The sequence below is a fragment of the Patagioenas fasciata genome, chromosome 4 (genome assembly GCF_037038585.1).
Source record: "Patagioenas fasciata isolate bPatFas1 chromosome 4, bPatFas1.hap1, whole genome shotgun sequence".
Classification (NCBI taxonomy): domain Eukaryota; kingdom Metazoa; phylum Chordata; class Aves; order Columbiformes; family Columbidae; genus Patagioenas; species Patagioenas fasciata.
This window is the reverse complement of record NC_092523.1, coordinates 6,807,809-6,834,859: the sequence shown is the minus strand read 5'-3', so window position 1 is coordinate 6,834,859 and position 27,051 is coordinate 6,807,809. Positions and strand designations below refer to the sequence as shown.

The window sequence follows — 27,051 nt, the reverse complement described above, 5'->3', positions numbered from 1 at the left end:
ACTGCGATACAGCTTGTGTACTCGAGTAAATCAGCTACAGCCTGATTTATATTCAGGCTCTGTTTTGCCTTTCGAGATGGTAAAGCCTCAGCTCAGTGCAGGTTTCAAGCCAGTCCTGAAACAATGTGGTTTTCAACGCCAGCTACTACTTATAAGCACTTAAGTGTCATATAGCTGCACAAATTGGCAGCAGAAATGCTCTTTGCCCTCGTTATGCGTCTCCACTGCTCTGCTGTGGCTGTAATGACAGATAAAGGGCATGTACAGGCAGGCCTCAACTGGAAGAAAAATTGCTTTCTGGACCACAGGAGAGTTGGTGATATTCTGCCCCTTGTACCTCCCTGCTTCAGCACTGCAATAGGAAAAAGGAAACAAATGGGGAAAAAGTATTCACTATTAAAACCGGCTCTTCTTGTAATTAGCAGAATATCCTCTTGGGAAGACACCTGGTGACTGCAGGCATGAAACATTTGTTATTTTAAAAACTTAGTGCCCAGGTTCTCTGGGCAATACCAGACAGCTCTGTGAGCACTAACCTCCCAACTCTTTGTACAGGCACTGAGACATGGGCCACAACTGCTAGAGGGACCCATGTTTACATACCTGTCATCTTCATTTAATTATCCTCCATTTATCCCAGGTGGGCAAGAATTAAGAAAGACAGAAAACAATGAGACTCTCGCTTCTATTGTGGCACATAAAACAAGTGAAAACACTTTCCTAGTTTAGCCTTTTCTTCCACTTACATCATCTCATGTGATTTTTTTTTTTTCCAGTCAACATTTCCTCTGGATTTTTCAGCTGGACGATTTCTGAAAGGTATAACCAAAACCACAGGTTCATATTGAAATTTAGAAACAATAGACTTGTTTTTTCATAGCATCCAACAACCACTCTTCTCCAAGAAATTAGAAATCACTTCAAAATACTAGAAGTTAGAATCTGGCAATTTTTACCTTTACAAGTCGGTTTTGTCACTGCGTGACAATGTTCTGCTACTTCACGATGGTTTGAGGCTGTAGAGGGGCTAAAGCCTTTTTAGACATCTGCAAATGAGGGTGCTGGAGAGCCGGCTGGTAGAAGAGGATCTCATTCTGATAATCAACTAATTGTAATCAGCTGGAGAACCACTGGTCAAGCAGAGAAGCACCTCAGCTCAGATGACTTCTGAAGGAAGAAGTTCCCAGTGAAACACCATTGGCTTCTGCTCGACCAGTGGCTAACGCTGAAGCAACGAATTCCTGCATCGCTAGGAGATGATATATTAGCCACAAAAAGTTGTGTTATATTTTTATTGTCTTCACAGATAAATCAGACCAGCAAGACATCCATAACCATACACAGAAAATATTTATCAAAACAATTAACATTACAAATCTCCTTTTAAAATAATTTATTTCACCGATTTCTTTTTTAAATGGTACTGTCTTACAACATAGATTATTCAACAAAGATGTGCTGAACAGACTCTAAAATAAGAAACATTTAAATTAAGCAATTTTCTCCAATTAGAATTTCGATTTCACCCACATCCTGACTTGTAAACGTTTGCTGGAATACGCTTCTGTTGTAGGCTTGGTTTTTGTGCTTACAAAACCAGCATCAAGTTTCCAGATGTTGAAAAGAAAACGTTACTGTACGCTAAGTATGCATTCAGTTCAACATACAAGGCAACCAAATGATTCTGTCGTTAACGTTAGCATCATGTATATTTTTAATTCACTGCACTAACATTTAAACTAAAACTTCAAACCACATAATCTGTTAAGTGACTAACATTGAAAAGGCAAGCAGTAATATCCTGAAAGCTTACGGAGGACGTCGGCACGCAGCTAAGACGGGGTATCGTTGGACAAAGGCTGCGGGTGTGTGTATGGCTGCTTTTTTTTGTACGAAGCCCACCTGCAGACGGGGCAGCAGTGTCGCCCGCCGGCCAGCCACATCACGATGCAATTCTGGTGGAACACGTGGCCGCAGGGCAAGCCCATGAGCAGGCAACCGTTGGCAAAATTTTCTAGACACACCACACACTCCGTACAGTGCAACATCTCGGAGGGCCACGCCGACCAATCCGGCTCCATGTTGCCTGCGGTGCCGTACGAGCCGTAGGATCTCGCTTTCCATTCGTATGGCTCGCGATGACAATATTTATTGGCACAAGAACAGGTCTCGGCGCCGCACCGACACTCTCCTTCACCGCACCTATGAGAGGTGTTCAGCTCATCGTCCTCCGAGACGTCTTTTTCACTACTGAAGAGCTCTTTGTTTTCACTGTCAGAGTCACTTTCGCTGTCTTGAAAAGTTTCCAGCATTTCCTCATCGGAATGGACGCCGAGGCATTTAAACCTCCACATGGGTAAGTTTTTTATGTAATCTGTTGGTATCAGAGGGTGAAGCCAGAGATCGGGGAAGGCCAACCGCTCTAAGAACAAATCCGGGTCTTCATCCCAATCTGAGTCAAAAGGAAAGTGTTGAAAAGAAGCAATAGGATGAAACAAGTAGCTGGTGTACCAATCCCAGAGGCTTGACAGCCACTCCAGGTTATTAGCGTTTACTTCATCCGTGTTGTTATTGCGTCGTCTTTTCTTCTCAAAGTAATCGATCAGTAACCCGTGACCGAGGTACGTGCTGAGGAAGAGGGCTGGATGCGAAGAGTAGAACATCCAGTCGGCTCTTACCCAAGAAGCCAAAGTAGTTGTGTTAGAGTACCTGAAGAGTTTTAAACTGTACTCATAAAAGCTGTCTAAGTAAGGTAGTTGCAAAAAACCTAACACGGGTAGCCAGGAAATAATTAATAATGAATTATACGTCCCTAAAGTGCTTATAAGAACCACAAAACGCTTTATAGTAGCGCCTTGTGTGATAAACAGGTCCATCCAAGCCATCAGATTAACCAAAACTAAGCTTAAAACAAATAAATCATTAACTTCTGGTTGTAACGAGCGCAAAAAGGAATCCATGGCACGTAGTGATATAAATTCACCGGTGTTATTTCCATACCTGTAAATCCCCTCGGGAGTCCTAAGTATGTAGGATGGTGTCTTGTAGACTCCAATTTCTGCCATGTAACTTTTATTGTCCCAATTTTCCACGTTCACAAAAATAAACTCTACTCTTCCAGTAAACTTCACACTTAGTGCAGAGAAGAACGCCGGAGGCTGGTCGAGGCTGGCAAACAGGTATATTTTTACACGGTACTGGTCACTTTTGTTCCATTCTTCCTTTAAATGTTCCGAGTTGTAGATGGTTTTGATCCGAGAAGCAGCGTGGGCTGTGATCCATTTGAAAATGTGCTCCACTTCGATTTTGCGCCCGCTGTATTCCTTCAGCATGACTTTTCCCTTGGAGGTGCTGGTTTGCGGAACCGACATGATGAGGGTGGATTTCAGCCAACCCCTCCTCCTGCAGTATCTACGAAGAAAATGGCAAGTTAGATTGCAAAGTTTCATACCCCTTCAATTTCTGTTATGACCCCAAAAATGAGACACCCTGAGCACCTGGGAGTCTTTACATACAACAGCAGGAAATACAGGCACCCAATATTCTCTGGCAAAGTGTATTTATTCTTACAATGCATTTGTTATCTATCTTGCAGAAATGTCGTAGAAATATGTATTCATAAAATAGGGAAAGGAATAGTGTTAATTTTCATGGGTCATTCTAGTAAACAAGGCCATACAGTCATTCACGCTTCGTAACTGGATTTGAAAAATATGCAAGCTGACTCTTCGCTATAAAGCTTTAGTATTAAAAGCTGATTTTCCATGGCCTTCCAGCCAAGAAAATAACCACTACAGCATAACTCAACGTCCCCCAGCTTTCCCAAGCCTGCAGGTAACTTTCCCAGTGCTTCCTTCTGTCCCAGTCCTGCCAAGCAGCAGAGGTGTGTAGTTAAAAATCAGTCTGTTCACAGTTGCCTTAATGAAGCTGACAAGTGTCCACTTCCCACTGGGGCCATTTTAGAGGGATGGAGACAGGCTACGAGGTATGGTGAGAGAGCTCACTACAAAACCAGTGGAGAAAGGGGCAGACACGTGCTGCTGGATGATTTGGGGTAAAAGAATACCCCTGCTGTCTGGCAGGCAGAGTGCTGAGGTGTGGAACCCCAAATCCATACCTAAAAGAAGAGGAACCCTGAGTCGTGGTCCAGACCCCAGCAAATGTGAGACCAGTCTGGTGACTCAGGTCCCTTCTCTCATGCATCTTTTGTACCAGCGTCACTATGCCAACCAATTTCTCTGGGCTCCCCAGTTTCAGAAGGATAAGGAGTTACTGGAGGGCTATGAAGATGCTGAGGGGTCTGGAGCATCTTTCTTATGAGGAGAGACTTAGAGAGCTGGGTCTGTTCAGCCCGGAGAAGAGAAGCTGAGAGGGGATCTCATCAACATTTATAAATATCTCCAGGGTGGGTGTCAAGAGGATGGGCCAGACTCCTTTCAGTGGTGCCCAACAACAGGATGAGGGGCAACGGGCACAGATGGAAGCACAGGAGGTTCCATCTGACTGTGAGGAGAAACATCTTTCTTTTGAGGTGCCAGAGCCCTGGACCAGGCTGCCCAGAGAGGCTGTGGAGTCTCCTTCTCTGGAGACATTCAAACCCACCTGGACACCTTCCTGTGTGATCTGCTCTGGTGAACCTGCTTTAGCAGGTGGGTTGGACTGGATGATCTCCAGAGGTCCCTTCCAACCCCAACCAGTCTGATTCTGTGATTCTCTACTCCTCCTTTTAGGAAATGTCTGGCAAGTTTCAGCAATCAAAACACGACACAGCTATCAGGCACACAAGCTGTCTCTGAGATCCCTGCACGTTGAAACAGGGGCCACCAGCCTCATTCACTAGCCATCCTACCTGCATCCTCTCTGGTTTTGGTCTGTCAGCATATGTTTAGACAATTACAACTCCTCCTCTCAGGAGTCTGAATGTAACATTTTTACAAGGAGCCACAAGATATTATCCTACTAATAAAGGTATTCTGACTACTGTAGTGTGCAGTGTTCTGAATTTCAGCTGCAACCTGATGAAAATGATTCACGAGGGTTTACTCAACAAAATATTTCTTGTATCAAGAGAAAATGAATTCATTTAAAACATAATATTTGATCATAACATTAGAAGTAGTTAGAAGCTATGCAAAGAGAAACCCTGCCAAATTTTTAAGATGCTCAAATACCAGTGTTTTGATTATACAAGATTATTTTGCATAAGCACTGCAAAGTCTAAGATATTTCTCTTATGATTAACTGTGAGATTTCTGTAAACATTTAGGACTTAAGCTGCGTAAGACACATGCATATCCATACGCGCCACTGGAATTACAGGCAAAGTTTCCTGTAATGGGAAACAAATACCTCCAACCAAATGTTAAAAGAAAAGTCCTTTTTACAGCAGCACAGCATTATTAATAGCTTCTTTGGCTCTGCTCTTCTTCCTGTTTCTACATCATATGCAAACAACAGCGAATCCTGCACAGCACACTGTATGTTGTCAAAGGGTGTGTGCATATTTCTATACAAACACACACACCTTTGTCAGGGAACAGGATTTGTCAGGCACCATGAGAAGCAGGCACTGTTTGCAAGGTTTCTGCCAACCTGTGTTTCTCCTTTCCAGATGGCAATGTAACGACTCTACAACTCATATAGAGTTCTCTTACTTGGGCTATATATGTAATATATTCAGCTTTGTTCTAAGCAAGCACAGTTCTTGTCCCCAAATGCCTGGACTATAAGGCCAGATTGTTCTATTCATTCCCTTCCATTGCTGTATCACGCTCTACGTAGTCTAATCATGTGTTTCCCACGTGATGCTTTAGGAAGCTGCAGATCCGTGTTTATGGTGCTGATAAATAATGTAATGGAGAATTCGGAACAGACTTTAGCAGAAATAAAACCAAGAATAAAGCCACCTTCTGTCACAGCTACTTTTACAACACAGCAAGCCCTGCTGCCAGAACACAGCTGAGCCTTAAAATACTCTTGGGGTTTAGATAATCCTTTAAGAACATACCTGGGGTCACTGGAACAGTTAAAAGTGCCCGTACGTATGCCGAATCTTGATACTTTCTTCACCATTTTCTCCCAGTGGACTTTACCCACCAGTGGGCTTCTGTCGTTTGCTATGACCTATTGCCAAAAGGAAATAATAATTTAGCGTTACAGTAAGTTTGCTTCCCAAAATGAAGAGCAAGTTTCATGAAAACTGAGATCTAGTCACCCCTCATTCTGTTTTCCCCTTCTCTTACAATAGGGATGGATACAACTGATAGTAACACTAAGTGTATTTGGAGAGTGAAACTCTGAGACACAAATATAGTTTCTGCAGAAAGACAAAAGTGCAGCATCATTTTACGTACTCGTTAAGACAGTAAAATCAGTGGTAGTTAAAATAAAAACCTAGAGAAAACCCCAAAACTATCATTAACCAGTTCACAGTAGGGAGGAAAGGAAGAGGGTTCAGCAAGTTCCTCTTCTTCACAGTAAGACAGACCATTAGTTTATTACTATTCTCCACAAAACATTACAACATACCAAGGAACTGTTGTCTCAGAGCAAGTAAAATAAGTTGGAATGTACATCCCTGGTACCAGATTTGCTTGCCACAGCCACTGTGGAAACTACTGATTAAACTCCCAGGTAATGCCGAAAAATCCCGATTCCTTCCAGCTTTGCCAGTGACTCACTCTGTGACTTTACGTGACTGTTCCACCAACTCCAATGTCCCATCTGCCAATTCAGGATGATAATTCACTGTGATATGTCCCAAGATCTAATTTGTTCTAACCTATTCTATTGAAAGAGTACTTCAGGTTCCTTAGACATAAGCTTCTGCAGACACAAATGACAAAGAATACGCACTAATCCTCCAATTTACAACTGTACAGGGAAGGGAAAAGAGCAAAATAAAGAAAAGGAAAATAAAAGCCTGCCTGCCCACAGCTGACAGGTAATTTTTGAGTGACATGACTGATCATGCGTTATTCCATGAGCTGTCACAGTTTCTATTTTAGAAATGCCTCACGTGCTCCTGCAGGCTGCCTGGTTAACCACTTACAATACATTTTTACATGAAGTTTTGAAACTTCCATTTGTTAGGTATGTGTTTACCCGCTATTAAACTTCTCCCAATCATTTTCCGACTTAATAACCCACAGAAAATTTTAGTAAGAGAATTCACTAAGCAGAACATTGTGCACAGGGAAACAAGGTTAAACTGACGTCACAGATAACACTCCCATTCCACTGAGCCCAAAACATTTAGATAAAAACACAGATGAACATCTAGATAAGAATCCTTCAAGTTATTCTCAAAACACACCCATCACATAGAAAACCCTTTCTGATCAGCTAAACGGAACCTTCAAGCACCAAGACAGCTGGGCAAATCTGCCATATTATCGGGGCTACTTTACATCACCCAATGGAACTGTGAGTATTTTAAACTTACTTCAACTAAGAGAGACCACGTTCCTAAAGACACCTTAACACCAGTGTATTTTTAGAGCTACAACATCACGATAAAGGCATCCAACATAGTAAGAAATGACTACATTTTATTAGTAAGCATAAAAGTAACGTGTTGGTAACTGGATTACTCTTTGGTACAATCACTCAGAGATCGGCTGCTTCCAAAATTCTGCGTGCAAGTTCAGAATACACTGCTGTATGCAGGAGAACCTGTCCTGCTCAGCTCTTTCTTCTGTCTGATATTGCAATATTCACTTTAAGCATCAAGAGAAGGAGGGTTGTTGCAAACACAGTCACCCATATGTTTTAGTGGCATCTGACCATTTCTACTGGCAGGTTTTTTAATTCCCTTTGTGAGAAATGCAGTTGTGATTCGTGCTAAGATGTTTAATGGTTACAGATATAACCAAATGAGGCACGGGCTCCGAACCTGGAAAAAGGAAAAGGTGGTTAAGTTCTATGTAAAAAGTTATGAAACTTGTTTATGAAGTTATATTGATAGAGGGAACTAACATTTTAAGGGTTAACCAACCACATAATAAGGGCCTACTAACCAACTAACACTTTAAGCCACATAATGAATATCTAGTTTAGAGCTGTATGTAACCAATTGTGTTAAGAAAAAAAACAGAATCTCATCAAATGCTGAGATAAGACGTTTTAGAGCACCAGCTGTAACCTTGAGGAGACAAGATAGCCAAGATTTACAGCAAAAAGGGGGCGCCAGTCTGATTTCTGTCAACTTGGCAGCTCGGGTTCCAGCCAATTCATCATAGTGAGCCAAAGGTAAAAAGTTCACTGTGACGAAGCTGAAGGAGCCTTCATCCAAAGACCCCTCCTCAAAATCACCAAGGGACACTGCGCAGGCGCAACAGGGGAGGGTCAAGGAGGAGACTATGGAAATGGTTATCTGAGACTCATTTTAATAAGAAGCAGGGAAAGGTTATGAATATGTATAGTCATTCCTGGGGTTATTATGAATATGTAATACCTTACTGTATTTAACCACACTTCTTATTGTTAAAAGGTGTGCGTGCTGGGCGGAGCAAATCCCCCGCACACCCAGCGCTGTTTTGCTTATGCTCTAATGAACATGTGTTTAAGGAATACAATTAAGGAATTGGATTAAATGTTGTTTATCCACAGAAAAAGCGTAAGTTATTTATTTCACCTTCCCTATAAAAAAAGCCTTTCCTCTTGGGGAAAGCTATTTATGCTGTAGGACAACAGAACTAGCAGTTCGCATTGAAAGAACCCTACTATGGTTTTGCACACTGAAGCTTTGTATAATTTCTTGGGCTTATGGTTTCTTTTTAAAATGTCATTATGGCAAAAAAACCACCCAAATAAACACATCCACTGCAGCTGCTCCTCGCAGACAACACCCACTTACAACATTGGGAGTTCACCACACAGAGGCAAGGGTTTGTATTTTGGAAAGCGGTTGAGCATCTCTGGGGATGAGGGACTTGCAGAAACTCCTGCAGGTTAAGCAATCGCAATGTAATCCGGTTTAAATTAACAGATAAAATCTGCTCAAAGCGTTTGCAAGTTATTTAAGAAGTGTGAATTTTGATAAGCTCAGAAATTGAGCTTAAAAACCTGTGACTGATGAGACCAGGAATGTGAATGCGGAAGGGGCCTGGCAATTCTTCAAGCCCAAGGTGTTAAAGCCATCAGGATTTTCTATTTCAAGCAAGGGGAAAACAAGTTGTCAAGTCCTGCGCTTCTTCCTAGCAAGCGCTTCCAAAAATATGTTAGAAATAGTTTTGAGCATCTACAAGGAATGAAAAAAGGTCAAAAGGAAGAGCTAGCAAACAAAGATAGGTGAGAAATCAAAAAAATGTAAGGAAAAATGAGCAGTTCAAGTCAGACCATACGAAGTACATTACAAGCTGCACCAAAGGGTTTTTCAGTCATATGAATAAGAGCACAACAGGGAGAAAAGCAGCAGGATCACCATGCAACTAAGACAGGATAGAAATGTAAGATCATTTTCTTTTTAAAATGAAAATAATGCTCTGAGTCAGTTGTCAATGAAGGGGAGCTGGCTGGTCCTGGGTAGTGTAGCAAGTTTATGAGAACAGACTCTATCACCTGAAGATGGAAACAAAATTCAATTTAATACACTTAAATCAGAGTAAGCTGGTAATCTTCATCTCAGAACTGCAATACAATTAGCACACAAAATTACACATGAACCTGCAAAGGTTTCTGATAAAATCCCTGTCAGAGCAATTTGCATTTTGACAGGAGAATAACAAGTTAGTAACTATATTTAAGAGCGAATGAAAAAAAACCATTAAAATTATCCCATCAGTTTGTAGAACAAAACTATAGAACAAATTTTAGAAGTGCAGAGACAGTTGAATTTTCCACCCCTTTCCAGCATGGAATTACTGAAGATGTTTCATTTCCAATTAAGTTGAGGGTTAAAAAAAAAAAAAAAAATCCATCTTTTCCTGGAGAAAAAGAACAGAGTTTCAAGAGAAAAGGAAATGTATTACCCTTTCTGTAGTTTGGTATGGTATCTAGTACTGTGCCACAGGGACTGGAGAGTTGGGTGGGGAAAAATGTAATGAAATATAACAAGGGCAAGTGTAGAGTCTTGCATCTGGGCAGGAACAACCCCAGGTTTCAGTATAAATTGGGGAATGACCTATTAGAGAGCAGTGTAGGGGAAAGGGACCTGGGGGTCCTGGGGACAGCAGGGTGACCATGAGCCAGCACTGGGCCCTTGTGGCCAGGAAGGCCAATGGTACCTGGGGTGGATTAGAAGGGAGTGGTCAGTAGGTCAGAGAGGTTCTCCTGCCCCTCTGCTCTGCCCTGGGGAGACCACACCTGGAATATTGTGTCCAGTTCTGGGCCCCTCAGTTCCAGAAGGACAGGGAACTGCTGGAGAGAGTCCAGCGCAGGGCAACAAAGATGCTGAAGGGAGTGGAGCATCTCCCGTGTGAGGAAAGGCTGAGGGAGCTGGGGCTCTGGAGCTGGAGAAGAGGAGACTGAGGGGTGACCTCATTAATGTTTACAGATATATAAAGGGTGAGTGTCAGGAGGATGGAGCCAGGCTCTTCTCAGTGACAACCAATGATAGGACAAGGGGTAATTGGTTCAAACTGGAACACAAAAGGTTCCACTTAAATTTGAGAAGAAACTTCTTCTCAGTGAGGGTGACAGAGCCTGGACCAGGCTGCCCAGGGGGTTTGCGGAGTCTCCTTCTCTGCAGACATTCAAACCCGCCTGGACACCTTCCTGTGGAACCTCAGCTGGGTGTTCCTGCTCCAGCGGGGGGACTGGACTGGATGAGCTTTTGAGGTCCCTTCCAATCCCTGACATTCTGGGATTCTGTGAACACTTTCAGGAGACCAGGAGATCAGTTTTTATAGAGAGATAAAAAGAGGTTTTAAAGTAAGAAAGAAATTGGCTGAGGCAAGAAAACATCAAAACGCCAGGAAGGCGCTAACGGACTTCTTAATAGATTTACCTCAGAGCTCAGTTCAGCATATATTCCAATTAATGCCCTTCCTGCAGAAACTTCAAGTCTCCCAAAGGCATTTGTAGATGACATAAAATTGGGAAGCACGTCGATGTACAAAGAGGATTATAACCCCATACGGGAAGAGCTGCACAAATCTTGTAATGCAGAGTGTCAGAAATGAAATTGAATCCAATAATGAACAGGACACTCGGGGAGTTCATCAGTTAGAAACAGCCATGGGAGGAAAAGCTTGGGTCTGGTAGTCGATCCAAAAGGAACTACTGAGCCATCAATATTCACGGGCTGTGAAATAAGCAAAGCCCAGGATATATTATGCCCAACAAAAACTGGTTGATTGATCTCATGTAGTGGGGTAGACACCAGGACTCGGTGAAATTAAAAGGCGATGTCAATGTAAGTGCAATAGGAACAAATGAGTCACGAGGACGCCTTGGTCAGAAGTCAGATAAACCTTTCCGAGAACAGACGAGAGTATTTAAATGAGACAACTTATCATTTAATAGAGACAGCAAGGTATTTTATAAACACCTATTCCACAGTTTAGCAGAGACCTGAACTCGCTCCTCAAGAAGGTCCCTTTTAGTCATATGCTCGATGGCATTTTAAAGAAATAAAGACAAAAATCACATTCACAATCTGCAACTTATCATATGTCAGAGCGATAAAGACGACAATGAAGATAACTCAATCCATTCATCATTTTAACGCCCTAAGAGAATCCAACAGGATCAAAGTAACCCTGCCATTTAACAATCCCACATCATGGAATAGACCTTCTCCATAGTTTAGACCTAACCCAGGCCAGAGGACTGCCTCTGACTGCAGAATTACCATCTCTATATATGAATTATCAGCTTCTTTAGTAGAAGAAGATGCTGGAGCGAAGGCCAGGCCCTCCGTGGGCATCCATCCACAAAATTCCTCCAACATCTCAGACACAAGTTTCTTCATGCTCCCTCTGTGAATTTGGGAGGACCACACCATATCCCAACAGGTCAGGAGATTCTCACTGACGACACTGAAATACTGCAGGTGAGTTATGCCACCAAGATGTGCAAAGTGAAAATGGAAAGGTTGGGGGTTGGAAAAACCCCTTTATTTCTACATGATTTGATTGAGCTTTCTTGTTTAGTTTCTGTAAATACCTAAAAAGGTGGCTTCCAGATACCACAGAAAACAAAGTTAAAACAGAATTCTTCTAGGGACATATAATACTGAAATAATCAAAAATCCTGATGATTTCAACAGGTATTTGCACAGGTACCTTTTGCATTGGAAGAGTTCTCCTGACTTTGAATTACACAGAACTGTCCCAAAAGAAGCAAATAACAGAATCATTTTGATCTGTAAGGTAAAATAGTCACAGTTATGACATTAAAAAAGCGAACAGACTTTAAGAACAAATACCCTGGGGACAGAAGGATCACCTGGTTGTTCTGTATGTGTCCCATGATGGCACTCAAAATGATCTGTTCCATAATATTCCCCAGCACCGAGCTCTGTTACGGAGCAGATCATCCGGAGTGCCACCACGCGGCACATACAGATAGAAGCCTTATTTGAGCATTCTCCTATTTTCTGTTCCTTTAAACCTGATACTGTTCAATCCCTCTTAGATGGGTATGCAGAGATTTCAAAACAGGTCACTGTAACAAGATGTGGTCTCAGTAAGTTTTGATGCTCACTCAACTAAAAATGCTCACATATCACAAGGCATGATAATGAAAGTCAGAGACTGACAAATGCACAACAAAAAACACTTCATGATATTTCAACTTCCATTTATTTTAACCAATCCTAACTCCTTCAATTCCTTTCTCCGCTTTATTCTATGGTTAAGATATATAGAGGAAAGAAACGTACTAACCATTTGATGCATGAGAAGAATTACAGCATGATGGGGGAAAGACCTTACACACATTCTCATAGCAAAGATACTAAAGAAAGGTTAACTTGTATTTTTTTTTTAATGGGGAACAATCTGCAGTGTAACATGCCCAGGACCAGGTCTACCATCTGGAACGAAAACAACACTTACAAGTTGCCTCCACTCCAACAACTTCTGGTGGACAGCAGGGTGACCATGAGCCAGCACTGGGCCCTTGTGGCCAGGAAGGCAAATGGTACCTGGGATGGATTAGAAGCGGGGTGGTCAGTAGGTCAGAGAGGTTCTCCTGCCCCTCTACTCTGCCCTGGGGAGACCACACCTGGAATATTGTGTCCAGTTCTGGGCCCCTCAGTTCCAGAAGGACAGGGAACTGCTGGAGAGAGTCCAGTGCAGGGCAACAAAGATGCTGAAGGGAGTGGAGCATCTCCCGTGTGAGGAAAGGCTGAGGGAGCTGGGGCTCTGGAGCTTGGAGAAGAGGAGACTGAGGGGTGACCTCATTAATGTTTACAGATATATAAAGGGTGAGTGCCACGAGGATGGAGCCAGGCTCTTCTCGGTGACAACCAATGATAGGACAATGGGTTCAAACTGGAACACAAGAGGTTCCACTTAAATATGAGAAGAAACTTCTTCTCAGTGAGGGTGCCAGAGCCTGGCCCAGGCTGCCCAGGGAGGTTGTGGAGTCTCCTTCTCTGCAGACATTCAAACCCGCCTGGACACCTTCCTGTGGAACCTCATCTGGGTGTTCCTGCTCCGGCAGGGGGATTGCACTGGATGAGCTTTCGAGGTCCCTTCCAACCCCTCACATTCTGTGATTCTGTGAACTTGCAGCAACCCGAAGACTTCGCAGACCACAGGATACGCAACAACTTCCCACAGAACCTGAACACCCTTGACAGGTAGCTTTTCTAAAGAGGACATTTTAAAAATCGGCCCTTAAAAACTAGTTCTTACTGCTTCTAACAGCCTCAGGGACCTAAAGTAACCTCAGTAACACTAAAGCAAAAAACATCCTGATGAATCGTCTACTTTGCACCTTCAACAGCACTTGCGCCTTACTAGTCTGATTAAGAGTCATTCCACTTGTGTTTGCTACATCCTGCCTGAGATGGGAAGAACACTAAAAAAAGAGAACTCACTGCAAAAACAAGAATTGTGAGATCACCACAATACAGGAGAGCTCTGAGTTAAGTGATGCACATGTGTTTTATATACGTAATGGTTTGTGATGGAAAAAATATTCATATTGGCAGCATCTCTCAGCCTTTATGGGATAGGAGTATGTGCCACGAAGGGAAGAGAAAACTGTATCAAAATGAAATCACCAACGGAAACTCAGGCATGATCTAAGCTGGAATTTAGCCAGGATACCAGGTGTCAGGCACACCATTTTGCATATGCACGAATAATCCAAACTCTGTTTTACAGCTTAGCCACAAAGACAAGTCCATGCACTCGCTGGAAGATTTTTAGGGATTCACAAAGATACAAAGGTTCAAAAAGCCTCCGCTTCTTCAGTGCTTTTCATAGAACCCTTTGTAATCAACAGCTATGTTGCAAACTTTCCTCTCATAAATAAAACAGAAGTAAAAATAATTGGACAATTCTCATGTAGGAATACAATTAATTATAAATGGGCTGGTGAGTTATTTATTAGACGCATGGAAAAAAAAGGCAGCCTATTCCAGATAATGTCAATAGGTTTCTACATGACTGTCTACACTTTTATTAATTCTGAGACATCTCACTCTCTCTTTATTATTCGGCATTGTGCTGATGGAACTGAATTTCCGCATTGTTGCTCTTTCCTAAGAACTTACAACTGTTTCAGAATCCATCCATATGGATTAAAGGTGTCTGGAGCTTTTTTGTTTTGCTTTTCTGAGAAAGAAACCACGAGAAATTAGATTCAAATAGGCAAAGACAGGAGACCACATGCACCACAGCATGCAAAAATTAACCACCTCAAAACTACATGTAGTTTCTCAAGGGAGGTGAGGTGTCCTATGCACCTATTTTAACAGCTCAGTTAGACTGTCAGTTAAATCAGAGGCTGAGAATAAATGAGCTTCTGTAATGGATTAATACAGATATGCTGACAATGTGAGAGCTATTACATTCAGCTGATGGCGTTCTGCACCTTTAACTGGATATGAAGACTCTCAAGAAAGATACTAGAAGTTAAAATTGGATATTCTATGGTAAATAATCCTGGAGGGTGACTGAAGAAGACACAAATACTGAGTGATGTATTTGTAAAAAAATAAGTGTTTCTACTTGATTTCCTTTCCTTGATCACCTGGCAGAATTAAAAAGGTAAATATGAAAATTACTTCTCCTCCAACCAAGCAAAAGAAAGAACAAATGAACAAAATCCTGTAGGCACATCCCTGGCTCTATGACTACACCACTTGAACAAGAAGCTGAGACGCAGAACAGAGAGCAACATTTTATATCCATGATAATGCCCTTTGCACCCCTACCAGGCACCGTCAAAATGTTTGTCCTCCTGCTCCAACGCCAGGAGTAAAGTTCCCTTCACTTCTCTCTACCACTACATTACAGACTCTTAAATAAAAATATAAATTAATTTAGTTTGTAACTTCATTCAAAGAGGATTTTTATCTGTAGATCATTTACTGTAAGTTTTTAAAGAGTCATAATGGCTATGATATTGTTGGATGTGACAGGCTTCCAGAGACTAACCAGATCGCATGAGCCACAGCAGAGTCTGGAAAAGCAAGAGCATCACGTGTTACTCCTCTACCAACAAGAGAAACAGCTCTAGAAACTACCACACATCATCCCTGCTCACCAAATAAGTGCCCAACAGCAGCTGGCAAGCAAGAAGAAAGGCATAAATGGTGATGAGATCATGACTTAATAGGAGAGAGGACACGCAGCTCTCTGTGGCTCCACAGAAGCTCCACGTAGGAGCAGAGGGCACACGGGTAAATAAATCATCACTGAACCTGGATGCTTTGCATGTGGATTTTCAGAAAATAAAGAAACAAAGCCACAAAACATGGTTTCCTTGTGTATGGACCATAAAAATGGTCTTAAGAGTGTCCATCCTCCCATACATCACCATAAAGTCTTCAAAACCAACTCAACCAGCAGCCTCTGTGCCAGCTGAGCCAGAACTGCTCCCCTCCCTCTCCTGCTTCCCAGCAGCCCTGGAGCATCTCCCGTGTGAGGAAAGGCTGAGGGAGCTGGAACTCTTGAGCTTGGAGGAGACTGAGGGGTGACCTCATTGATGTTTACAGATATATAAAGGGTGAGTGCCACGAGGATGGAGCTAGGCTCTTCTCGGTGACAACCAATGATAGGACAAGGGGTAATGGGTTCAAACTGGAACACAAGAGGTTCCACTTAAATATGAGAAGAAACTTCTTCTCAGTGAGGGTGCCAGAGCCTGGCCCAAGCTGCCCAGGGAGGTTGTGGAGTCTCCTTCTCTGCAGACATTCAAACCCGCCTGGACACCTTCCTGTGTAACCTCATCTGGGTGTTCCTGCTCTGGCAGGGGGATTGCACTGGATGAGCTTTTGAGGTCCCTTCCAATCCCTGACATTCTGTGATTCTGTGGAACAGGGATCAAGGGTCAGGATCCTGAAAAGGATCTGGAGTTCCATTCTGCTTCGCAGCTGGTGGCAACAACAGAGCAGGGGAATGGGCCGACCCTGCCTGCGGCCACCAAACCCATCCATGAGGCGTCCTCACTCTCCTGCTGCCACCTGCCTAAGCATCCAGCTGATCAATTAAATGTAATGTTTCCATGGGATGCCGAACTGTAAAGGAAAGCGGGCAAGGGAGGGTAATCAAGAATTAGAACATGGAAGTGATGATAAAAACAGCTTTGGAGGGATGAAGTCTGAGAAAGGAACACCAGAAAACCTGTGAAAGGACATGAAGAATCCAGCACAGGAGTTACGGGGAGGGACGGAGCAAATGAAAACTCAAAGTGACGAAAACTCATAAGGGAAGACTGAAAAAAAATAAAAGATATTTGACATGTCTAGTGGTTTTTATTGTGGCGAAACAGACAAATAGTGTTCAACAACTAAACTATTCAGTAAATTCCACTAATTTTTTTTTCCACAGCTATTGTAACCAACTGAATAGCTGTGCAAATATTCCCAGAATGATGACAACATTAATCACACTAGAGATATCACAACGCAGCCCATCTCATCTGCTATTATGAAGCTAGCTGAAAATATATTACGATTAAAATCCTGTGAGCAACCAACAACAGAGAACTACCATATTTTACTCTTTTGAGCTGTATGTGGAGGAGGAAAGGTTTTTCATAGCATATTTATGCCTGTATTTGTCGACTAGCTTGGAGATGTGTAAACTTCCTTTCAATGCGCTCTCTCTGCTTGAAGAACCCCCTCCAGTATGATTTAAACCCGAAACGTAGATTCAATAAATGCCCAATATATTTTTTCCCAAAACACAAATGCCATGTTGATTGTGGAGGTAATTTGTCCTCTCATTGTCTATTTTAGGGTGAGATTTGATGTGGTGACAGTGTAAGTCATTAATAACAGGAAGTCACTAGAGCTTGATAATCTATTTAAATAGCAAACATGAAGCGAGGAGACCAGACAAACCAGGCGGGATAGCTGTCAACCGAACAGTTAATTGCCTGGTGGAGAACTTTGATTGTCTGATGTGGCTGTTAGAAGGGAACTTACGCCTTAAAAATGTCCTCTTATCAACAGAGAAGTTGATGCAGAAAAGCATTTTTACATTTTGCTCTACATTACATAGGTTCTCAAGAGTGATGATATACTGTTTCAGAATCCTATTTGGAAGTCTTTCTTTTCCTAAACATTCTCCTCTGCTCATGCAGCCCTGGGGACGCACGCTCAAAAAAATCAGTGGGTCCAGGAGGTGTCGGGGAAGGTTGACTCTAAACTACTGGAGTATGTTGTAGAAGCAGCCTGCCAGCCTGAGAAGGAACACACGGAGATCTTGCCTTCATGAAGATGCAACGGAGATCTAGAAAACACTCTTTAAAGTGCCCTTTAGACAAACAGAAACTTGAACTGGTTGCATTTGAGCAGGTAATACCAGCAAAAGGAAGAGCAACACCAGAGGCCCCTCTCCTGTGCCAGCCGGGAGCATCTTACACTTACTGCACCTACTTCACACATCACACAAGCTCTTACAATACCAAGGCCAAGTACTTGCATAATCTGTGTACTTAACTGTGTGCTGCTTCACTTGTCTTCTGATTCTAAAGTAGCTGGTTTTCAAAAAGCAATCCACAGAATAACAGGGTTTTTTTCTTTCTGTCTGTATAGGAACTATGTTACTTCCAGCCTTTCTTGTTTTTTCGAATGAATTTATTCCTTATGATCTCCCTGATGCAGCTTGTATTTCTCATCTATCATACACTTTTACTACTAGTTAACTATGTTCATGAACTCCTCCTTTGAAAGACATTTTGGATGTGATAAATACATTTTTAAAAAGGTCGAATTTCTATACCTGTACCAGCCAGATCCCATCTTTTGTGTCTTCTACAAGCTCATAGAAGTGCATTTCCCCGCTAAAGTTAGTACTGGAAACCGATTCAGAGGCCTCTTCCTCCTTGAGAGCAGAATAGAGCTCTCCTTCCATGAGGTCTCCTGAAAAAGAGACAATTGGAGAAATTAGATTAAAATGGCACTTGAGAAAGATCATTTCATAAATTCTAATAACAGCTTCACTAACCATATTTTACATGGTTTCTCAAAGAATGTTTTCAGTCGGAAGGTAGCCGAACTAAAACGTTAGAATTCTATCTATAGTTTCGTGACTATGAACAATTTTACTTCAGCTGTCAGACCACAAAACATGAACATGACTCTTCTGACCACACGGATGTACCACACATGCAACTGAGCGCACAAAAGAATAAATCACAGAACCACAGAATCGACTGGGTTGGAAAAGACCTCAGAGATCTTCAGGTCCAACCCTTGGTCCAACTCCAGTCCATGGACCAGATCATGGCACTAAGTGCCATGGCCAATCTCAGTTTAAAAACCTCCAGGACCGGTGAGTCCAGCACCTCCCTGGGCAGCCATTCCAATGCCTGACCACTCTCTCTGCAAAGAATTGCTTTCTAATATCCAGCCTAAATTTCCCCTGGCAGGGTTTAAGCCTATGCCCCCTTGTCCTATTGCTGACTGCCTGGGAGAAGAGCCCAATCCCCACCTGGCTATAACTTCCCTTCAGGTAGTTCTAGAGAGTGCTGAGCTCACCTCTAAGCCTCCTCTTCTCCAGACTAAACAACCCCAGCTCCCTCAGCCTCTCCCCATAGGGCCTGTGTTCAAATGAACATTCTCTAAGCCTCACTCTCTGAAAATAGCAATATTCCATGGCTGAAAGCGATTTTAATTCATGTATCTTTGCTTTCATTTCGCACGATAGTAACTTTGCAGCAACTAACTTCTTAACATCGATAATTCAAACAGCCTTCCAGAATTTCAATCAGTAATTTTGTACCAATAAAACAAACAAAACCCCCACAAACATTTCAAGTTAAAAACCACCAACAACACAATATTCCAAGTAAAAATCTCAGGTAGAATATTTTCACCATTGGGTCCTGCTTGCAAAGTTGGAAAAAGTTCCCATGAATTCCAATCCTAGTGATGCAAGGAGCTCACAGCAAAATCATCCATGTGCCCCTTGTAATCTCATTTCCTTCTCATGTTCTATTTCACAATCATTACAAACACTGCTAATGACAACTAGCATTCTAGTAACTAATCTATTAAGCTTGAAGAAATCAAGGTTTGTCCTGGCTGTTTCCTTCAAAACGTGAAATAAAAAAGCGTTACAGCTGAAACCCTTGAGGGGTTTCCAAAAGTATTCATAGAATTTATTAAAAAAACCCCACAACATGGAAAAATGCTGCAAAGCCTGTTGGTATGAGAAATGTTTCCATGACATTTGAAGAAGTAGGTTAATACAGTTTGTTGGGAGTTAAACACTTCTCTGCAGCATTTTGCAACCCAAACATCATGAAAGTACCTGACAGCCAAGGAGTGAAAGTGATTGGAAACAAAAGTGAAATTGCCTGATGCTTTTTTACTGGTGAAGCAACACAGCGAATAAACAACATGAATAAACAATGAACAATAAAAGCAAATTAGATTTAAATGCCCAGCATTAATATAAATTATTTAAAAGAGTTAGCATTTTTAAGGTTACAGCACTCAGTATATTCATCCCAATCCTACTAATTTTTCTGTCCAGCCCTTTAACCCCCTGGCTGTGCACCCCAATCACTGGGATTTCTCTCTCTCCTGGATCAGCAGACCCTTGGACCATGGATTTAAAGCAGCTACTCACATTTTCCTGCTTGGCTGGCACTCCGGCTATTACATCAGCCCCATCTCCCAGCCCTTGGGGCTGCTCCCTCCGACCGCCCCAGGCCAGCACCCCGACTTCCAAGACACTTCGGTCATTCCTTGTATCTCCTTTGCTCTTCACCCTTCCCTGTTCATCACACCCAACGTCCACCTCTTTCACCTGCTGTCCTTTACTTCCCAAACACCTCCCTGCCCTTTTTCCAAGCCATCTTTTGGACACAGGATCTATTTCTGCTCCTCTTGTGTAAAACCATCGTGTAAAATCCTTCTGCTTCTCGGCTGTAAAATCACTGCTCCGCTCAGTACCCATCTTCACAGTAATAACATCAGCAAAGGGCAGGAATACACGGGGAAATCTGGCCCCAGCTGTAAACAGTAACCCCCTGCATATATTTGGATTATTTTTCCCCTCCTCGTTTTTCACAGCAGACAACGTTCCCTTTCTGTGCAACCACCACCTCGCCCGTCCTGACCCCGACCGCCCACCGCAGCCACCCGGCGGAACTCCCCGGGAAGAGCCACCCCTCGGTGCCCCGTCCAACCGAGGCCTTTTCCCTCCCCGCGGCCCATTCGGGCTTTCAAACGGGTTTTTAACGTCGCCATCCCCGAGCTTCCCCCCGGCCCAAGGGCCGAGAGGCCGGAGCGGTTACATGGAGGAAGGCGCGGCGGGGGGGGAACCAGTTTCCTCCCCACGTTCGCCCTGCGCTGGCCCGCAGGCGTGGGCAGCAGCGCCCGGTTCTCCAGCCCAAGGGCGCCGGGACTCACCGGGGACCGACCTCCTTCCCTCCCTCCCTCCCCACGCGTGGGTGGCGGCGGGGAAAACCTCCGCGTACCTGACTTCTCCACCAGCTCCCGCACATCCTTCTTCTCGGGCAGCCCCGAGTAGCCCAAACCCCGGCACTCCAGGATGGTCCGCAGCTTCCTGAAGCTCAACGCCACCGGGTCCACCAACTGCGTGGCGAGGAAGCCGCTCTCGTACCACGCCACGGCCTCGAACACCCTGGCCAGGACGAAGAGCGCCAGGAAGTAGAGCAGCAAACAGCACAGCTTCACCCACATCTTCCCGCCGGGGAGCCGAGCCGGAGGCCGGGCTGCCGCGGGGCGGGGAGGGGAAGGGACAACGGGGCTGTCAGCGCCGCGGGGCCGCGGCCCCCCCTCCCGCCTCCCGGCCGCTCGCCCCGCCCCGGCGGAGCCGGAGCCGCGGCCGCCGGCGGAGACATAACAAGTGACGTGAGGCCGGGGCGGGGCGGAGCGGGGGGACCCGGTGCTGTGTGTCCCCCCCCAACCATCCACCCGGTGATTCAGCACCTCGGCCCGACCCGGGGGCACCGGGCTGGGGTGGTGGTGGCGTCCCCGGCATCGACTTTGGACCCGGAGGCTGCTGTTGCAAAACCCCAAAAAATATATATATATACACACACACATATATATTTTTACATATATATATATCTCTATAAACCTTGAATATCAGTTTTCGGGGCGATCCAAACATTTCTCACGAGAAGAAAAATATTTACACAGCTGGGATGGGGTCGATGTGTTTGCACAGTTTTAAGGCGGTTTAATGGGCGCAGGGGACAGGGAGGTAAAATGTAATCCCCCGCTCCTCCTTTTAGCCGGTGCTAAAGCAAATACTAAAGTGAAAGCCCTCAGTACGGGGGAAATTGAGATTCGGAGGCTTTGCGTTGGCACTTGGAGCTTGTGCTGAACCAACAGTAAAAAGCAACCGGTGAGCAGCACCATGACTTCAGAAAAAGGTTTAAATTGGGGCTGTTCTCCCAGTTGAAATCATTTGGAGCGCAGTGGGGATCCTCATTTCAGTGGATCCACAAGTAATCATCCTGGGCTACACAAGAATTGTCAGGCTGCAAAGATGTGATTTAATCTGCTACAAAAGATGTACTAAAATCAAGCTTCATCTTTGAGACAGGGCCCTTCTCTGAAGGAAATGCAACATTTCTTTTGTATGTTCAGTTATTTTAGGAATCCATAATTTGCATGAAAATTGCCTTCTCATACAGATGAACACAAAAATAGCACAGCTTAATTTTAAAAACACTTGACAACCCCCCAGCGTGTACATGCTTAAGTAATTCTGTACTATTGAATTTCAAAAAGACACGTTAGTATTGACCTGCAGAAAGCATTTCAACCCCTGTACTCCTCCGAGCCTTTAAAAGACATTTACAGGGTTCTCAGTGTGCTGATGTGATTTAGAAAGGAAACAAACAAACACAACAACAAAAACAAACCTCAAAACAAAACCAACCCAGGTTCAGCTTGTTTTGTCACACAGACACCATGACCCCTTTGAAAGGAAAAATCATGACACTGTTTTCTTCAGGAATGGGCTTATTTTGTTTCTTGAAAGAGCAAGAGTGGAGGGACTGCAGAAGTAGCTGCTCACAAACAAAGCCCTCATGGGCTGGTTGATGTCGTGCCTCACACTGGGAGTCATATAAACCTTTATTCATAATTTTTATGTGATAAAGATGAGAGGTGAACAGCAAACCCCAGCTGTGCCAATGCTGCCTGATTGAATACAAAGGGATTTGGAGCGAGCCTGGGGTGGGAGGCCCAGCTGGGCCAGACTGGACCTGAGGCACAGCCCAGCAAAGGGGCTGGCAGGAGGCCGGGCTCAAGTGCTGCTGCGGTTTGGTAAATTTCTCCTTCCACAGAGCCAGGGCCCATCTCCCTAATGAGAAAGTGGCAAAGCATCAAGAAGATGAATCCTTTCACCCTGGCAAAAAAACAAGAGAGTGGTTTTGTTATTGGAGCTGGCAGCGCCAGGGACGTTCAATAAAACACACACTTGGCGTCCCCTGCCAGGAGGGCCGGAGGAAGGCTCACCCTGGAAACACACCCCACAAACACAGTTCTGCTGCAAAAGCTTCATGAAAGGCTCATTTCTTTTGTCACACATCCGAGAAGTTGCCTGATTTCCCTACCTTTTGTTTCAAGTGAGCAGCTCAAGTGTATGTGAAGTGATAGGTGGGAGGAAGAGATGGCGTGTGTGAAAAGGAACCTTGTATATTGAATTTTAGTTAGAAGACACATTGCCTTTTTTTGGTGGTGGTTGGTTTGTTTTTAATGAGCACCACAGACCCCTCTCCACCCCATCCCCTTGTTTCTCCCCTCTAGCTCATTCAGAGATGCCCTCCAGCAGGAAAGCACCCAGCAACAACTACAACTCTATGCTCACAGCTAAACTATTTGCAACACCAACCGCTGGGGAGGCTGTCACCGACATGTCATTTCCTAATGCTCACGGGCTGAGTTAAATCAATTCTTAACATTCCCCAGTGGTAACTGATGACGAGGCCCCTGCAGAGACGGAGCTAATGAACTGCCAAGACTCAAAACCCTGGGGTCATTTCAGGAAAGTAAAAAAAATGTTTCAAACCACTACTCAAAACCCCTCACAAAAACCAAAAGCAAAGCAGCAACCAACAAAGAAGCTCCCAGGCAATGAGGCAGGATGGGGCAGAGCTGCATGTAAAGAGCAGGGATGGGTACGGCCAAGAATACACGGGGTGAGTTGTCCAAAAGCCTGGCAGAGAAAACCAAAACCCATTTGGTTCCTCTCCCAGGCTCTCTGGTCCTTCTCTTCCTTCCCACTTTTACATCCCTGAGAACACTGGAACTTGTTGTATTTTCTAGACAGTTGCATTTGCTGCTTTCCACTTACAACTCAGAATGTCTTTGACATGTTACCTGCAAACCATTTTTCAAGGAGTTTTAATTATCTGGAAAATTTAAATATCTTAACAGTGAATTAAAATTCATTTGGGTTGAAGACAAAGACAACACGCTGACATTTTTAAAGACCCCAGGGTTAACTCCAACAACATTAAACAGACATCAGTCAGTCAGTCCTGTGCTCATAGAGCAAATATTACAAATGTGAAGAGAATGAAGAATATAAATGCCGCTTTTAACCAAAAACCCAAAGCAGGGATCTGCTTCTAAACAATTTTGGCAGCAAAAATATTTTACTCTGATTTACGAGAGAATGAGACGAAATCTTCAGAACTGGGACAACCATCTTTTCTTGTCAGACAGCCAAACTTGAAGCCTCTGCTGCCCCTTGATAAATGACAAGGATTCCCTCTCCTCCCCCACCCTCTCTGATGAGTGGTTGCTGACTGCGCAGCCTGGCAGTATGGACAATAATCCACTTTCCAGACTTCTATGGGGAACATTAAGAAAAGTACTGTCATTTTGAAGTCAGTAAAACTGAAAATCTTAATTCCATCCCTTACCACCTCCAAATATTATCATACTCTTTTTTTGGACAGTCTTAATGTTGCCATACATCAAGACAAATTTCAGCAAACTAATATCTAAACTACCTGAAACGCCCACTTCCTAAGAGTCAGCCAGCACTGTAAATACCATCATTAGGAGTTCACTAACACGGAGGCTCTTGATGTACTTTTTAAGCAGCACAGGTGCATCTCAACACATTTTTATGTGTGATATGAAACCGTGACTACTTGTCATTATCTGATATTTATCAAGTAAACCAACAGGCCTGTATGAGGATCTCTAAGCAAGACAACAGTAGCCCAGATACTATTTTGTTACATGTAGAGGAATTTTACATCAGAGGATGTTTCCTGCTATCTACGAGCAGCCAAACTGAAATAGATTTAATATATATGTGTTATTCTGCAATAGAATGTTCAGTATTTGACACCTCAGCTAAAGCACTGGCTGTTTGGGTGAGGCAATCCCAGCGTAACCCAGTAGTGACTCACACTAATTCAGGTTGGACGGGACTGCAGGAGGTCACAAAGTCCAACCTCCTGCTCAGTGCAGGGTCAGCTGCGGCACCTGAGCAGGTTGCTCTGGGCTGTACACAGTCCGCAGTTGTACTTGATACTCACCCCTTCCTCTCCTGTGGCAATTTTCTTTTCCTACAAACATGGAACAGTCAACAGCACAGAGATGTACATCAGCCAAAGCCAAAACAATCTACAGGAGTAGGATAAATTACTTAGAGCTTGAAATATACGACACTTTTTTGCTAGGCAGTATTGTTGGGTTTCTTGTTTGTTTTTGTTTTGTTTTGTTTTTGTTGTTGTTTGTTTTGGTAACCATGAAAAACTATTTGGTTCCCCTTGGAGTAGATTAAACTCTTGTTTAATGACCAAAAAAAAAAATCAGGAGACCTTGCCTGCGCGTGCTAAGAGATGACAGAGGGGACCACAGTGGCAAAGAACATGACAAGCTAAACCAGTGTGCTTATGACATAAGAAATAAGATGGTATTTGCGTGTCTTTAAACTTCATATATGATTACATAAAAAGCAAGAAGCAGTTTGGGCCTAAATCTGACAGAATGACAGTGACTTGTAAGCAGCTACATGTCATGTATTCTTATGAGAATACAGATTTCTCTGTTTTCTTGTCCTGTCCCAGCAGTATGGGCACAGATGAAACAACATGGTCCCAGACTCAGACCAAATGCCAGTTTGCAGTCAACTTTGTCCAAGTTTATTAGGAGCTTTGGTTGTACTGTGCTATGGAAAACACAAGCTCATATCTGGCTTGTGCTGCTGCTTCCAAATATTGAAGTGAGTATGTTAAGCAAGTGGTACTCAAGCTGAGGCATTTATTTCAAGTACACTTTTACAAGACATTTGCCAGTCAGATCACAGAATCACAGACTGGCTGGGGTTGGAAGGGACCTCTGGAGATCATCCAGTCCAACCCACCTGCTAAAGCAGGTTCACCAGAGCAGATCACACAGGAAGGTGTCCAGGCGGGTTTGAATGTCTGCAGAGAATGGGACTCCACAGCCTCTCTGGGCAGTGTGATCCAGGGCTCTGGCACCTCAGAGTAAAGAAGTTTCTCCTCACATTCAGATGGAATCGCCTGTCCTTCAGTCTGTGCCCATTGACCCTCATGCTTTTGTTGGGCACCACTGAAAGGAGTCTGGTCCATCCTCTTGACACCTACCCTGGAGATATTTATAAACATTGATGAGATCCCCTCTCAGCTTCTCTTCTCCAGACTGAACAGACCCAGCTCTCTGTCCCTCCTCATAAGAAAGACACTTCAGAGTCCTCATCATCTTTGTAGCCCACCGCATGACTCCAGTCTGTAAGTCAACACAAAACTCAAGAGGAAGTTTACTAACCACGTTAACAGCCTAATGACAGGCTAAATGTTCTGTTTCTGGCACAGCAGTCTTCTTAACGCAGCCCTGACTCTGTTTAAAGTCACTCTTCGGTATGTACTTGTGACATGTTTGAGGAGGCTGTGAGATGCATTCCTCATTGCCCAACTGGCAGCGAGCCCCGCTCCACCTCAGGTGCCACAGTGCTGAGCCCCCGTCGCCCCTTCCCGCCGCCGGGGACTTTACCTCAGCGCTCACACACACCCACCCCACTCTCCCTGCCGCAAGAGGAGCCGTCCCGGCGCTCCGGTGCCTCCAGCGGGGCCGGGGCAGCCCGGGAGCTGCCAGGCCCGAGCCGGGCGCCTCCACGTCGCCATGGCAACAGCGCCCCCCTCAGGCCCCCGTCCCCTAGCTGCCTACCTTCCTGCCTGAGCCGCAACACTCAAGATCCCCTCTCCCCAAGCTGATCTCCTTACCGCCGGCCCCATGGGCCACCTAACCGAAAAGCCCAAAGCCCAGCGCTACCCGAGACCGCCGCCACCACCGCGGGACGGCGGGGAACCGGTAGAAATAACCCGCCCACCGGTAGCCGAGGGCTGTCCGCCCCGCTGCCTGACTAATAATCACTGCCCCTCCCTTCGCGGGCTGCGGCGAGGTCCTCGGCTAAGGTGTCCCCTACGCCGCCTGTCCCGAGCGCTTCTAAG

At 44.2% G+C, this 27,051-nt stretch overlaps 2 protein-coding genes across 2 annotated transcripts in view; both read right to left on the bottom strand.

Annotated features, from left to right (window-relative positions):
• Positions 1-27,051, bottom strand: part of REEP1 (receptor accessory protein 1) — a 499,521-nt gene that overhangs the window by 138,015 nt on the left and 334,455 nt on the right. The window lies entirely within an intron of this gene.
• On the bottom strand, positions 1,379-21,307 carry RNF103 (ring finger protein 103). The gene is made up of 4 exons (XM_065836895.2): positions 21,058-21,307; positions 18,351-18,490; positions 6,008-6,123; positions 1,379-3,411 (listed from the first exon to the last, which is right to left on the bottom strand). The coding sequence occupies exons 1-4, from the start codon at positions 21,281-21,283 to the stop codon at positions 1,833-1,835; spliced, it is 2,061 nt and encodes a 686-aa protein (XP_065692967.1). The 5' UTR covers positions 21,284-21,307; the 3' UTR covers positions 1,379-1,832.